Raw genomic sequence first — 16,827 nt, 5'->3', positions numbered from 1 at the left:
AAAAACAGGATGTTGCACAGCAGTTTTTGATAGTAAGGCTGTTATATTCACACACAGCAGATGGAAGAATGAAAAAAAGAAAGGAAATAAAGAGGGGTGTAACTTGACCACCAAGACAAAACAAAGACCTTTCGGCTCCTCTTTGCTGCTTTTAAATGGATGCTGGTGTGTCTGACTCAAGTGCACTACATGCTATGATTTACTAAACAATAACAGGCACTTGAGACTCGGTGAAAAACGAGAAGCATGTCGGGCAGAGACGAGACACATATTAACCCAACCGTGACAGCCAATAGACACAAGTTACAAAAAGTTAGGGTTTATGATGTCCTTTGGAAATAAAGATTCAAAAGGCAAAAAGATTCATTAAAAATACAGCTTTATTTTCATTACCTGCATGAATTATAAATCTTTGTACATATATATTCTAAATCTCTTCTGGACAGAAAATAACAACAACTCGGTCTGTAAACATGCAAGAGACAGATCTGAAAACAGCTCAAGCACTTATTTATTTGGGAGTCATGCTACAGGTGAAATGTCAGTTTTTTCTATCTCTGGGGGCTAACTCTTTCTAAACTCACCCTGTGACCCTGAAATCCCACAGTGGACCTCGGATTAATTTTTTACCAACATTTCTATAAATGACCCCAGCCATCTGCCTGACAGGACGAACTGCTTCATTGTGATGAATCGGCCTCATTGGCAATGCAGAATCTGGTCCAGTATCGTGAGTGTGGTCATAAGGTCAGTTCCATTACTGATGCTAATTAATCAAATTTAGCTCAAATAGATAACTTTAAAAAAGGTTTTATGCTTTCAAATGTGATTGTTATAGCAATTTCTAAATAATTAGAAACTAGGAGCAAACTAGTTAACTGAGACAAAGTTCAATTAGGGATATTTCTTTGGCATAAATTGCTGTCTAAGGTTGCACAAACTAAAATAAGGGTCACCACACACACACAGACACACACCAGCCCAACCCCTAAATTCAGTGCATTAGTGCATCAACACAGGTCTGTCGTCTGTTTGTTCCAACGCCTGCGTTTAATTGGGGAAAAAACAATACAAACTAGAGGTATGCACGGTTCACTTCATACTCACAAATTAGATCCCCGGTACAGGGAGAGCTTAGTGGTTTTCCATTTGTAGTTATTCATCTATTGAGATGTACTTGAGCACTCAACACTGTTGTTGTCCAACAGCAAAAATAAACAGAACTAAAATGAACTAGTATAACTTATTTACAGAAACAATGGGGCCACTGCCGAATAGGAAAAATGAGATCACCAAAATTACAGACAGGAAAATTAAAACAAAGTCTTATTGTTCCAGCTCTATTCCCAAACAAATGTTAGAAAAAGATGTGCCATTAATCATTCTGTGCTCACAAATGCAAATAGTCTGAACAAAATAAATATAGTAGTAACAGCCAATATGACACTCAGTCCAAGAGTCTTGAGGTTTGTTGTGTTTTGTGGCTACACAGTTGACTCCTTGGGACCTTTAGGTCCCTCCCTCACTGCGTTTTTACAGCCATAAAGCCACTTTATCACACGGGCATTTCTCTCGATGATTGACACAGCTGAGGGTACCTGCTCTGATAATTCCTCCTGGAAGAGCCCCTCTCCAGAGTGGCGAGAAAACTCACTGGGTTCAGAAGCACCTTCTAGTCCCCCAACACTCCTCAGAACCAGTGAGAGAGTGTCAACCGAACTGGCACCTGATGGGAAGTTCTCTGGCCCAAGCCGATCCACCAGGTCCCAGTCAAGACCACAGAAGTCAAAAAAACGCTCTTGTTCAGACAATGCCAGGGATGAGCAAAGTCGAAGATCTGATTTCGAGCGCTGGAGTGGCATCACCGGCTTCCAAGGGTCCATATCATTCTCGTTCCAATTCTCCAGACGATTTCTTACAGTGTTTGCCATTCCGAGGGAAATGCAGTGCTCCTGGAAGCTGCTATTACCATTGTTTGACTCAGTCCTACTGGAGCTCCTTGTCCTGTTCCCACCATCTACTGTGTCCCGGTCAATAGACCATGACATGCGTGAGTCTTCATCCCGTGATGAAGATTTCTCCTCACTGATTGTTAACTTGTCATCATTCCTGCTATTCTTTTCTCTCATAGAACCTTGAAAGAGCCGGCGTACAAAGCTGTACCCCTTTGTCTCTGCCTCTGCATTTCCATCGCCATTTCCCATTGGACTCTTACACTCTTTTTTCTGCCTATAGATGACCAGGGAGTCGGGCCGCAGCATGCGCTTCCCAATGCTCCGTCTCATCATGGGGGCACTGTGAGGTGCCACCAACGGGGTGCCATTTGGGCTCCGTAGTGTTGGCAGAGGTGTCCGAATGGAATTGTTTTGGTTTCGCTTCTCTACATCAAGATACAGAGCTCTGAGGTTTTCCTTCCTGGAATCGTCCTCATTGTTGTTGCGGGGTGAGAGAGGGCATGGACTCAGCGTTGGGTGCCGACTTAGAAGAGGCGTTGAGGGCGTTGGTGCAGTAAAGTTGCGCCGTGATGGGGGTGGAGGTGTCGCACAAGGTACTAATACAGGTTCTTGCTTGGTGTTGATGACCTGCTGGCTCTTGACATATTTGGCCTTGTCCGCCTCTAGCCGCTCCACAGCACTGACAGAGTGACCCCGAATTCCACTGTCTATTTGTCGGCGCAGGTATTCTGGGCCCTTGTTAAGAAGACGCAGGGGCGAGGGTGAGCCAACTGGTGTTAAAGGCTTCATCATTTATCTCCACAGAGGAGTCCAGTGCAAGTGTCCCTATGTGATGGTCAATTATTTGCTCAAAGGCTAGGACAATCCTGAGCAAGAATTTCTGTTCCGATTCCAACGACCACCAGAACTTCTAAATGTAAATATCAAGCATATCCATCAGATTCTGATTTCAGCAGCTTTAGCTAAAGTTAGCTATAAGTAGATGGGACACTTTTGGAACAAGAACAAATTTATCTATATGCAGTATTTATACAGTCAATGGGAAGGGAACTTTTCTCCAACTGCAGTCCCAAATGAGATGTTCCCCTTACCACAAAGAAGCAGAAATAGAAGTCCCAATATGCCTTTAACTCCAAATATGTATTTTCCTTCTCCTCCCCTCCACCAGTCTGCTGTTTCAGACTCCTCCAATCTTAAAGTTTACTTTTGAAAAGGTCATCAAGGAGGAAACACAATGCACTTGACTGTTTGCTTTTTGATAGCTGTCTTTGCTTCTTAGGGCTTAGACTTTTGTCCTCCAGAGCTTGCTGTAACTGGCACTCAGGCACTTCGATGTTCGGATGCGTTACCTCTTTTTCTTTCAAACGAAGCTGGAACCTGTGAAAAACAAAATGTAGAAAAAACAAGAAACTGGTCAGATGGTGGAACTTTTTTCGAGAAAATTTGGCATGGAATCAGTTGCCTGTGGTTTTATATGTGTATTGGCAGACAAAGAAACAGAGTATTTATTGAACCCAGAGCTAGAGATCTTTCCTAAATGAGCCATGCTTGCAAAGTATTTTACTCATATATAATGCATGAGCTGGTCAGTAGACTACTGTAAAACTTATAACTTTAATGCACAATCACTTTCACTTTAATGCACTATCACTTTCAATCTAATTCCTGGTGAGGCTAACATAATTTTAGATTTTCAAGATGAAAAATTAATCCTGGACTCTAGGCATGTAATTTATGTTAAAGAAAATGCCTACCTCCCCACAAAAAACAAACAGGTGACTAGCATGTGTCTAGTCTCATATATACTCTTATATCTCATAAATTTTCTAATGTGGAATTAGTCCAGACTTTGGCCCTCCGAGGAGCCAAAACCAAACAGCACAATTCAAAACATGACACATCAAAGTGCTATTTTAGTGTATCCTCTTCTGTCATATGGAGAGCTGTTACAACAACAGCAAGAAGAAAAAACATATATAGTCCACAGGGCCGGAAAGAGCTGGCTGGTTAGTTAAAAGTAACAAGTGCGGAAATTATCTGACTTCCCAGTCCTGATGTTTGAAGCACTCGTAGTAAAACAATATGTATAACACACAGTTGGTCTTGCCCTGACACTAAAACCCAGAACCTTTGCTTTTGCATATCACTATACTGCAGAAGAAACTCCAGTCAGTCATTAAAAATGGGGTCCTCATGCACTTGGTTTATGACTATAAAGACTGTCTATCTTTCATATTATACACCAGGCCTTCATTCCCAAATCCTCCTCCACAGCCTCCTGTAATAAATCAGCCCAAAGCGAGGACTGTGCTGTTCCCAGATGTCAGGGAGGTTGGGAAAGCAGCTATTGTTTGGAAAAGAATTTAGAACAGGTGTGGAACAAAAACAGAAGCCTGGATTAAAACAGGGGAGATGTTAAGGAAAAACCAGGGTTGAGCAGTATACTACTATATCACATACTCTATAATAAAGTTTCATTTTTAACTGTACAAATAAGTCCACATTTTTTATTCTGCTTCACTATCTTAAAGCAACGAGGTTCAAAAACACGTTTAACTTTTAAAACTAGTTGACAAATGTTATAACATAACATATAGCACAGATTTTTTTAAAGTAGCATAGCAGCTGTTTAGGTGCAATAACCAAGTAATAGTGTAGCGATACAAAAATAAAAAAATTAAATGCAAAAAATGACACTAGAAATACTTTTACTCAGGATCAAATCAGCAAAAGTCAAAAAAATATGTATGGGCTAGAATTAAAGCTAGCAGAAACTAATGTAATCATATTTGCACCTTGCTAGCAAGCGCCTGCTAACCTTTACTCATTATTAGCGCTTTAACTCCCAAGGGTTAAGTATTCTTTTAACACTAATGAAGCAAATTAAGGCTGTTCACCTTTCCCTGTGATCTTGCCACTGAGACCATCTGGAAAATTCCAGCAGGCCCTTTCCTTTACTCAGCAAGGTACTCTCTCTCTCTCTCTCTCTCTCTCTCTCTCTCTCTCTTTCTTGGGGGCTTGTAATTAACCCCCACAGTTCCTTCTCATCTAGCTTTAATGTCTGTGTTTCCATGCTTCCAACCGGAACTCGAGAAGAAGCCTGGATGCCTGCAGGGAAGTCTGGACAAGGAGCTACACATGGTTAAAAAGAAACCAGATGTGCAGTGTCATGTTGTACCAGTCTTGCAAGACCAAGACTTAACCCAGAAGTGAGAGTGCAGCAATATTCTTTAAAAATCTTGAGCTGATTAACAAATTACCAAACACCATTCTAACCAGTACATAATTATACAAACAATTAAAGTGCAGCTAAGCAATCTAAAGTAAATCTGAATCAAGGAAAGAATATGGTATATACCTTCTTGATAACATTTATTTGGCCAAATGAAGTTGAAGAACTTGCATAGAACTGATGGTCTTCTCTGGTCTCTCAGAAACATCTGCCTTGTCCCACTGCTTGGCTTGGATTTTTATCCAGACCCTCTATGACAATGACCCCATTAGCATGATTAGATTAATGATACCCTGCCTTCCCCACAGTCTTAATTTTGTACTGGCAATATTGCAATTATCAGGTGATGCAATCAATTAGATCATCTATTAATAGTCCATTATGAATGTTTGCTTTGGTGAGGCGTTAATGGGCCATGTGAGCCAAGCCAATCCTGATACGGAACAAGATCCAGGGCAAAGCAAGGAAAACAACCCTTGAAACCCAGACGGACCTGCATTATTGATAGATCTACACAATAGACTCCTCTGGCCCTCAAGATAAGGGAGAAGTCCGGGTGCCTCATTAGGACAAGGTATAAGAACCAAACATGATAATAAATGTCAGGCCAGGGAAACGTTCCTGTCAAGACAAAGCCAGAGGTGACGTAAATCCTCCGCACCATTGTATGCCATTAAGCTGTTGATATATTGAAGTCTGGCTCATGGGAAGGTCACAGGGAGCTCTTTAAATCCAATGCAAACCCCCACTTCTCAAGCGGAGTCCACTTAACTGACTGAATGCACCTTTGCTTTTGTTATTCAGCAGTGACTAATGCTCAGCAGAGCTCTAGGGGGGCAGCTAAAGAAGACACCAGAGAAGAGAAGTGTTTAATAGAGGCAGTTTGGGGTCTAGCATTGGGCTTTGAGCAGATTTTTAACCTGCATTGTTCCAAGTGTGAAGTGCCATAACCTAGTTGCTTTTAAACAAAAGGCCACCTCTGAGTCAGCGGCATGCTCGTGCAATTTTTTTTGTAGCCGATACACACCAAGCTCTTGTGAATGAATAAATCGTGACTAGAACCCATAATCTTATCAAACTCTTGCTCCCAAGAAAAATAACAGGCTGAGATAAGGATATAGCTGTGTATTAGAACAGCCAGATAAAGTTTGTATTTATCTACAAAATGGCATTTTTGGTTTTATACTGCCTTCGTGCTCTGAACTATTATGTCACACTTATTACTAACGGACAATGTGTCACGTATTTTTCAGTATTTTAAAAATAGGTAGGAAACTCAGGCAAATTCTAATCTAACAGTGCTTTTGACAGAAATACTTGCTTAAAGAAGGTTGTTTCATTTTTTCCAGGTAAACAGTACAGAGATAATTTTAATCCAGATACGTGGGATTCAAGCTACATGCTAAGCTCCCGACCTACTGCTTTATGATCGATGAGTGACATAATGAGGCCTCAAACAAAAATTTGAGAAAAGTTATATGTGACTCTTTTGTATGAATATAGAAGATCTTGTCTAAGGGTTCTCATTCTACAGAGAATGTTGTTCATTCAGTTAATGATAACCTTTATTATTTAGCTGTTGATGGTAAAAAAAAGAACATGTCACAGAATCTTAGAATCTTTTATAACCTCCTTAATTTGTTTATCTGTTATATCCTGGGCAGGGCCACAGTGTATCTGGAGCTTATAGAGTGTTTTTATGAATGTATTCTGAACCTTAAGCCTTGACTACAAAGGCTATTACAGACGAACTGCATCAGCCAAAAAAAATAATAATGTGAAGTATCTGCATTTGGGAAAAACAAGGTCCATGTAAAAGTCTACCAACTTTCGTTCATACAACTACATTTGATATATATTTTTTATTCATTTGTAATTTAATATTTAAATGAAGGACAGACTCTTTAGCCAAATAAAGCTAATTAAGCAACCCTTGGTCATATGTCACTCGAATAGATGATGGGTCTTAAATGGATAGGATCAAGTACCCAGATTACAGGATTAGCACTAGATATCCAGAAGCACTGTACCAAGGTCAAGTGTCAATTTATAACATGAGATACTAATGTGTTCAAGCCAAGTGAGCCCAATTCAAATAATACACTTCTATAATCTGTTAAAATCCTATAAAGATCTGATGAATCGGTAAATCTGATTGTGTTTATATTGTACGTTATAGCCTTTTTTGCACATCAGGATTTGCTAAAAAACAATATAACATTCATAAACAGTCTGTTTTATAGCCTCTGAAATGGCATACTGGAGACTGAGTACACTTTGATTTGACGTCATGGTTTAACAGAAGATATCTGATCTATCTGCTATAAATGGACATTTGGTGCAACCCAGATGAGAATAGGTTCCTTCTTAAAGTCTGGTTCCTCTCAAGGTTTCTTCCTTATGTCATCTCGGGGAGTTTTTCCTTGCCACAGTCGCCACCGGCTCGCTCATCAGAGACAAACTTACTTATAAAAACATATTCACTTTTAATTACCACATTTTCTGTGGAAAGCTGCTTTTAGACAATGTTTATTGTTAAAAGTGCTATACAAATAAAAATGAATTGAATTGATCTACATTTAATCTAAGTGTCCCTTCATTGTTTCTGAGTAGTGCAGTTCAAACTGCACTTGTATTTACAGCATTTGCTCTGTTAATTGGTAGAAATACACACAAAAAACCAACAGCTGCTTTCTGCATATCTCCTCAAGATAGGCGTTGTCCTTAAACACTCCAAGGCCAAACACCATGTCACTTTTCCCACCTCCACTTCTCCACCAATAACACGTCGCATACGCTTCTCTGAAGGCAGCAAGAAGCCAAGAGGTATTTTTACAGCACTCACTAACTGTTAGTATGATGTGTCAGCCATGCGTTAAGGTCACAGCAGTGCAACCCAAGTTTTCTATTAACACCAAGGGAACAAACAAGTACTAATGTTGAGTAGGTAGGGGTTCAGGGATGGCTGGATTACAGCTACAGTCATTTCACATCTCAATAGGAAAGCATTAATTGCACCACATGACTCTCATACTTGTGTTGTGTTTCTGTGCAGTTAGATCCAGAAGTTCGTAGCCTTTCTTTCATTTGACAGCAAACAAAACACACAACAAGTCATGAAACCGTCTGTTGCCAGCCTCTCATTCTTTTACTTCCTGCTTTTTACGTAAGAGCAATGATTATCAGCCACATTAGCCTGCATGCACTGGAAACTAGAGCATATTTGATCATGTTTGTTTCCTGCCTCTCTGCCCTACTTAGTGATTTTCTCTTTAAGGCAAATGCAATACGGTGCAATATCTGTCTGGACGCATTAGGTCCGGGCTATTGGATGTAGGGTAGAAGATCCGGGTGTTACTTAGCGACTCAGAGTAGACATTGTGGCAACATAGCAGCCTCAATTACTTAGCCCTTACCCACCCTGTACTGGAGAGTATCAAAAGACTCAAAGGACCTTTTCACACCTGGTTATAAACAAGAGCCAGCACCCACCAATTAGCACAGGTTCATTACCATAATGCAAATAGCACAGTTGTTTAATTTTCATCAGCCCGAGTTTGCATTTCTGGTTGTTTCCGTTATGGGTCATTTATTAATAATTGTATTAATTATACACTCATAGTTGACGCAAAGCCTTAAATCTGTGGTTTGATTGACATTGATCTGTGAATATGTGGTTTGATTCACATGGACTGTCCCCCCACACACAGACACACTTCCACTACGGCCGCCATTATTCCCTTGAGCAATGCAATTACCACTAACTTGCTTAAGGCTGAGTGTCTCTGTGGACTGGATAACATATGCTACCTTGGGCCACGTCCACACTCATATGAGCTTTATTCCCACTAGACACGTCTCACCATAATAACGAGCCACTCAAATGTACGCTTTGCCCAAGATCTGTCTCTTCTTCATCTCGCGTTTTTTTGCTTCAGATCCTCAGCTGAACCTGCTGCCTGTCCAATTTCATTACCCACTAGTCATGACATGAGTCATAAACAGGCCCCCAGTGCTTCTGAAATAGGGCCTTCGCGTTCTATCTCCTCCCATCCATTACAAGGAAACGACTTTCAATTTCCAGGGCTGACAGAGACAAAGATTTGTCACGTGAGCCATTCACATCACCTTGCCTGTGATCAGAACTGGCAGGTCTGTGGCATCAAGCAGAGCTTACGTGGACAATTAAGAGAACGTGACACGACATGCAAGCTGAATTCAGAGCTGCGGCTAAACCACTGGGAATTGTGGTGAATTGATTATTTATAATAAGGATAGTTAATAAATTATGAGTGTTGTATATTATGGATGTTGGAATGAAAAGGAAATACGATGAAAGGGAAAAAATTGAGACACCTCACAATCTAATTTTGTTTTACTGAATATAATATACTGTATGTACATTTTTCCTCTGCATCTAATTTCACATATAATTCAAAAATAATATCATGTACACACCTTAGAAAACCCCAACCCCACCAATACAACCACCACTAACATTCCTCCATGTTCTCTTACCAACCCACCGACATCTCCATAACAAACAACAAACATAAAGATTACACAAACCTAACCAGACAAAGAAACCAACATAAACCAGACATCAATCCAGACATACTCTCAGATGGACACCATTGGAGAAATCCTCAAATTCTGGTCAAAAAATGTTGATTAATTATCTGTAACACCTAACATTTCTGTTAGAATTTGATTTTCCATTAACAGGTGATGCTCAGTACAAATGGAAAGATTTTCACATCATGTTCACAACAACTGTGCTGTGTACAAAGACACACACCACCACTCTCAAAGACCCTCGAAACTTTTACCTGTAGAGCTGCAGGAAGCTGATGTCACTAGGATAAGCCCGGACCCCTTTCTACCCTCTAATTAGAAACAGGTGTAAGTAGGGGGCTTTATGACAGCCCCATGGTTACAGACGTTGTCTCTACAAATAAGGAGCAGACCTGATTGCGGGAAACGACTGTTTACAAGATGGAGCTTGTCGAGAAGAAAAAGGAAGGCGAAGCGAAGATCTACATGTTTCTAAAGTTCACGGGAAAAAAAAGAAAGGAAAAAAAACAACAAAAACAGCTGGTGCTTTGTGTGCTTTGGCCATACGAAATGTTTGTGGGCTTTGAGTTTTCCTTGTACTTCAGACTGATGTGGTCAGCGGTCAGGTCGATTTGGAGAGCTACGAGAAGTGTTAAAGAAAGATGGTCTTTTTTGTAAAGAACTGGGGACGAGGAGACTCAGCAGACACGTGGCTTAGGAATGAAATTTTCGGTCACCTTAGGACTTGTGACATTCGATGGGGAATCATGCAGGCAGGCAGGCAGTCTGAGCTAGGAGGGATCAAACTTGCTGTGAAAAATGCTAATGCGGCTCATGAAGAATGCAAAAGCATTCTATTACCAAGGTCAGCTCAGGCCTTTGTGACAGTTTGAGAGCATCTAGCGACATATATTCCCACAATTCTTCTCCAGCAAGACTGCTGCCATCACCAACAAAAATGCGAACGTGACAATAGCAGTTAAAGCAGCGATTTTATGAGTTTTTGAGCACAAAACAAAAGTCTAAAATGCAAATGATGAGAAAGGAGAGGAAACTAAAAAAAAAGCCCAAGCCCCGTCTACTCACATCTGTATTTTGGTTAACAAGACAAGTCGGATAGAGAGCGTCTGTCTGTGCTGCAGCTCTTGCTGTCTCAATGATGTCACGCTTGCTGTCAACACTTCAGACGGAGGAAATGACTTGGCAGAACTCCGCTTGAGCTGCCGGCCTTCTCCTCCCTTTACTACAGAGTTAAAAACAAGTGTTCGCATATGCTTAATTAGACTCGTCTGAAGAGGTTTACGTGACTCGTAAAAAGAGCGTGTTTAAGTCGTTTTGTGGTTATAATTTGGACAAGACACATGTAAAAAAAAAAACACCAAAAAAACACCTTTACTGTTTAACCATTAAACAGGGCGAATAATTTATTGTTCAGATCTGGACAAATATAATACAGAAGCAATACAGAAATATAGTATAATTCCATGCAAGCTCTAAGAAATAACACATTACATTATTTACATTAACACAGTTAACACGAAGGTACTAATTCATTAATGAAGGTACACGAAGGTACACCTGGGGGAGGTAGTAATTCAGTGTTGACATTGTCCTTCTGCTCAGAAGGTTGTGAGTTCAAATCCCAACTCCACCAAGCTGCCACAGCTGTGCCCCTAAGCAAGTCTGCCCAATGTCTACTAATTAAATTAGCATGCTAACATTTATTTATATATTGTGTGGCTTATTTAATAATCTGTAAAGGAATAATCTATTATTTGTTTTTCATTTTTTTTTATTTCTAAACACTTGCGAACCTCAAAGCCGAAGCAGACATTTTAATGTTCGTACAAAGAGACAAGATTTGAGGCATTGATTCAAATTTGGATACATAGATTACTCACATTTTGTTTTGTTTTAGTTTCAGCCCATCAACCTATTTCATGTCAAGGCTTTTAATTTAACACTGGTGTCCATTTCCTGGCTATCACACACCACAGGCGTATTCTAGCCTACGCAGCTAGAACAGAGAAATTCCTGATCGCCTGATCATCATCATCAACTTTTATCTGCTCCATGTTCTATATGGTGGTTGTTCAGACTGGATACATCCATTAGGTAACACAATTTGAAATTATTTTGTGTTAATATATTATGATATAAGGTCCAGTGACCAGCGTGACAGTAGTAATGGCTACTTTTTACCTAAGTACATGTCAGAGCACATATTTTTTTAACTTGAGTAAAAAAGTGTAGTCAGAACTTCAACTTTTACCAGAGTCTTTTAAATCATGAGTATCTGTACTTCTACTTGAGTGAAAAATGTGTGTACTTTTGCGTTCTCTGACCTGGTTGGAATGACAGTGAAAGATTACTTCACTTGACTAACACAGTAAATAACCTTAAATTAAAACTCTTCACTTAAAGTTAGCAAGTCTGCGAACGAATACTTGATAGAAGTTTTAGAGCAAGTTGTTTCTGCAAGTGAAGATACACAAAGATAACACTGGCTAATGTTTATCCTGGATGAGTGATAGCGGATAATATACCCGCATGAAGAGGAACTCTTTACTGGTTTGAGGACAGGTGAAATTCTTCAGTTTGGTCTACGTATCAGATTGTTTAGACTAAATGCGGTTAACTTACACTTTTGCCCTTCAGGTAACTCGGTTCCACCAAAAGCCTGACACGAAGAGTTGAGGAACTCTCTCTGATAATAGTTTGGGTCAAGAATGAAACTTTCTGTTATAGAAATGGTGGTGTGATACAACCTGACACGGAGCTACTTGTCCCACCTTGTTGTTAACTGTTTTTATAATCACAGCATGTTCTGAAGTGATTTATTAAGCTTACATCAAAACAATTAAGAGACCGTTATAAGTGTAACTGTATGATGGAATGACTTTTAAGCTGTTTATAATTACATTTATATCTAATTTACACCCACAAAAACAAGCCGATAAAAGTGTTTAAATTGTTTGTTCTATCAATATCCTCTCTTTTAAGGCAATAAGACAAAAGTATGTGGAAGGTCAGTAGTTAAGGCTCGAATGTTTGAAGGTTCGAGCCCCAGTATCACCAAGCTGGGCTCTCTTAGGCCCTTGGGGAAGGCCCTTAATCCGCTGTGCTCAAGAGGTGCTGAATCATGGCTGACACTCGGCCTGGCCCCCAGTTCACAATACCTAACATTCCTAACACCTTTTCATTCTTCTGAAGATTTTCCTTCAGTGGAAAACTTTGTACCAAACTGCAGACCTCTTACATAAATGTTTTCCATAAAAAAGCTTCAAATTTTGGACCAATCATGAAAGAGATGGGCATCTCATAATAACACTCAACAAAGGTCCCTAAGTTCCCTAATCTGTGGTAGACGTTATTTTGATATCACAGTTTAACTATAAAATAATGTTCTACACTGTTCCACATTCCAATATTATAACATAAGCATTATAGTACAGAAATACCTCTTCTTAGTATTTTGACTTAATAGTAATGTAGTTCACTGCTGATTGTATGGTAGGTTTGCTGAATCATAGACACGTTTTTGATCCGGGAATTTTTTTTTCCCAAATAAAGGCATGCAATTATTCTGATATGAAAATGTAATATCCTAGCACACTGCTTTAAAGTAGAGCTATTTCCTTCTGTTCAGGATATGATCTGCTGCATGCCTGCTGAAGAATGATGTGCGTGTCTTTTTTCAGTCTGCTGGCATTCGTTCTACTATCAACTCTTTAACGCTTAAGCTTAAAGGGTCCTAAAATCCAGCTTTCAACTCGGTATTTAAATACAGAGGGTTCGGTAAAATATATGTAAAGTTGTGAACTTTGGGCAGAAATGTAATCTGTGGCATGTGCAGCCATATTTTATAACGTCTTAAATCGTTCATGGATGAAAAATGTGTAGGATGCCAGGGAGTGCTTTAGTATGAGTGAAATGTTCAGAAAGATGGAGAGAAAAATCAGAATACAGCAGAGGCCTGATGTTCAATTCAATTCATTTTTATTTCTAAAAGTATAGAGTTTTATCAGTAGCAATGATCCCAAAGCATTCTCATTGTAGCTCCAGACCCCTACTGAGTAATCCAGAGGTGACCTGGTTAGTGAGAACCTGACCAAAAATAACCAAGTGTTTTGAAAAGGTGTTCAGTATGAGCAGACTTTATACTTACAGCAGCATTTTCGAGGTCATAAGCAACTTTTACAGCAAATGACCCATTATTTCAGGTGGTATCAAAACGTTTTGAGACAAATGGTCGTTAGTGTTTCTAAACCATGTTTGTTACCACTTCTGCGAAGTCAGAACAAAGAGCAAATTTGAAATTCTGTGTGAAACTTGGCAAATCAGCCACAGAGACGTTCGACATACGGCGATGCCACAACGAGTCGCTTGAGGTGTATTGAGTGGCAACGCACTCTTTAAGAACGGAAGAACATCCCTGGAAGATGTAGAGAGATCAGGAAGACCTTCGACAAGCTCAAACCCCGAAAATGTCAAAACCATTTGAAAACTTGTGCGTTATGATCGTCAAAAAACAATCAACACGATCTCGCTTCCACAGCCACCCTACTCGCCAGATTTGGCTCTTGCGGACTTCACCTTCTTCCTGAAGATTAAGATCTGGCTCAAAGGTTGCCGTTTTGACACCATTACGGAGATCCAGCGCGAATCACAGAAGGTGCTTGACACGTTTCAAAAAGAAGACTTCCAGGACAAGTTCTAGAAGTGGCAGGAACGCTGGGAGCGCTGTGCAATGGGACTGTTTTGAAGGTGATAGTGTGTAAACGTAGATAAATACAGTGCTGATCTCCAAACTTTTTGATACCACCTCGTAAGTTACAGCAACCAGTGAGCTTGTACTTGTGCTCCATTGTGACCCAGTCATTAACATGACCTGAGGAATTTTTCCCATTAAAATGATTACATTAGTGATCAAATTTATCACATTATCATTTCTCACCATCAAATCAAAAGTTATGTATGAATTCATTAGGTTGTCTACATGATCAGCAATGGTTTATCCTAAACTATATCAGCACAACACATAACACCATTCAGTCCATCATTCAAATCAGTATTTAGTTTTAACGATCACTTAATCCACTCTTCAAATCAAGGAAGAAAGCGCTCCACACAGATAACCATCAAAAACAATGTTCCATTGCATACATGTAGAACTGAAGATCACATCCAGCTCTAGACAAATCCCTTACAAACCGCTCTGGTGTGAGACTCACTGGTCCCCACATGGAGAAACCACAATGTTCAAAACATTCCTTTCTTCTTTATTAATCTCACTGCTTCTTATCTCTTGGATCTTCCGTACCAGTCTGCCCATACCCTCAGATCCTCTGCTTATTTACTATTCCTCCTAAAGTCTGTAACTCTAGGCAACATGCTTTCTCCAGAGGCTCCTCGAAACTGGAACTCTTCTCTCCTCAGAGTTAAGCAACTTCCAACTGGCTCCATCCTCATCCTGCATCCATGCATTTATTGCATTTATTATTTATGCTTTGTCTATTTAGTACTATATATTCTACATACCAGCTATTTTGTAATTGAACGCTTTTGCGTGTGTCGTTTTGGCTACAGTTTCTTCTAACAGCTCAATAAAACATCAGTCACAGATGACCAATAAGTAAACATTTGTGTGACTGATAAGTAGCACGTACTGTATCATATCGTCCTGATCAGGCTGTAAACGTTGAGATCTTTTTTTTTTCACTTTAATCTTATCAAAATCGCCTATTCTTAGAATCATTTAGGAAAAATCATTTACAAGAAATGCCACATTGCATGATCCCTTAAATAAAACAAACCTTTGCTTTCTTTTACATTAAATCTCATTTATTGAACAAGTCAAGTCTCAATTCTTCATGTGCAAAAATATGAAGACACTATTTGATATATATATATATATATATATATATATATATATATATATATATATATATATATATATATATATAGTGTGTTCTATATTATTCTATATTATATATTAATGCAATCGCAATTGCAAAGTATTACTCACCCCCACACACACTCACACACACACACACACACACACACACACACCTCAACCTACAAGTTTCCACGCAGCCACATGTTCCATTAACACACACATCCTTAAAAACCTGTATTTAATTCATTGATGTTGTTTGACAGACATGAGGAGTTCTGGCTCATGCACTTCCCTAAAATCGAATCTAATTCATAAGAATATCTGAAATGATCACAAATAAAACAACTCTATTAATCAGGCTGATTTATTCTTATTTCTTTCTAACTCAAAACATGATAAGAAACATCAGAAATCAAATTCTCACCTTATATTTCCTTGCTTTCCTTATTCCTTTAGAAATGATGTCTCTTTTCCAGACAAAAAAAAAAAAAATAAACAAATAAACAACTGACAGCAGTGAGCACTGAGCTAATGTTCCTCCGCAGCGCGCGCTGAGCAGACAAACTTCACACTGCGACGTTCGCTCTGAGCGCGCGCCCGACTGTAGCTGGGTCGGCGCGCGCATGCGCAGTGAAGCGCTCACCGCTGCGAAACGGGACCGTCCCACCGCCACGGGGGGAGGAGGACGGGAGGAGGAGGAGGAGGCAGGTAGAACATTTTCCAGTTTCCTTTTTGTAAAATATCACAAATCCCATTTCTCTCAAACTGTACATGGAGTAATTATGTTAGGGTTTGTGTTTCCATACACAAATCCACACTGAGACAAAAACAATTACAACCACCACATCAACAACAAATGACTATAATTAAGTTTGATAACTTATTGTTTATTTGATCTATTTGCACCAAATTTTACAGAAATATATAGATGACAAACATAAATTAGTCCCTATCAGTTTATCCCTAATGACCGAGCCAGTGGGGAAAGTGGGAAGGAAAAACTCCTCAAGAAGGTATGAGGAAGAAACCTGGAGAAGAACCAGACATGGAGGGTGACACCATATGACCATTCATTAGAGTTCATTGTATAGGCTTTCAACTGTTATTATTGTTATTCATTTTACTTAATTTGACTTATTAAGACATCAAGAGTGCAATGGTAGATTTACAATGGTGATCTTTGTCAT

At 39.5% G+C, this 16,827-nt stretch overlaps 1 protein-coding gene across 2 annotated transcripts; it reads right to left on the bottom strand.

Annotated features, from left to right (window-relative positions):
- Nucleotides 1-362: 362 nt before the first annotated feature.
- On the bottom strand, nucleotides 363-16,224 carry fam110d (family with sequence similarity 110 member D). 2 transcript variants are annotated; one of them, XM_046877298.1, is made up of 3 exons: nucleotides 16,065-16,224; nucleotides 10,828-10,984; nucleotides 363-3,332 (listed from the first exon to the last, which is right to left on the bottom strand). In XM_046877298.1, exon 3 carries the CDS (start codon nucleotides 2,745-2,747, stop codon nucleotides 1,485-1,487), a length of 1,263 nt encoding a protein of 420 aa, XP_046733254.1. In that variant the 5' UTR covers nucleotides 2,748-3,332; nucleotides 10,828-10,984; nucleotides 16,065-16,224; the 3' UTR covers nucleotides 363-1,484. The 2 variants fall into 2 exon arrangements, with proteins under 2 accessions (XP_046733254.1, XP_046733253.1); XM_046877297.1 differs by lacking the exon at nucleotides 10,828-10,984.
- Nucleotides 16,225-16,827: the final 603 nt, after the last annotated feature.

Source organism: Silurus meridionalis, chromosome 21 (genome assembly GCF_014805685.1).
Source record: "Silurus meridionalis isolate SWU-2019-XX chromosome 21, ASM1480568v1, whole genome shotgun sequence".
Lineage (NCBI taxonomy): Eukaryota > Metazoa > Chordata > Actinopteri > Siluriformes > Siluridae > Silurus > Silurus meridionalis.
Note: the sequence above shows the minus strand (reverse complement) of the source record. Positions and strands in the feature narration are given on the sequence as shown.

Excerpts from the sequence above, each read along its gene's own strand:
- fam110d (XM_046877298.1), bottom strand. The coding sequence starts at position 2,747 with ATGATGAAGCCTTTAACACCAGTTGGCTCACCCTCGCCCCTGCGTCTT.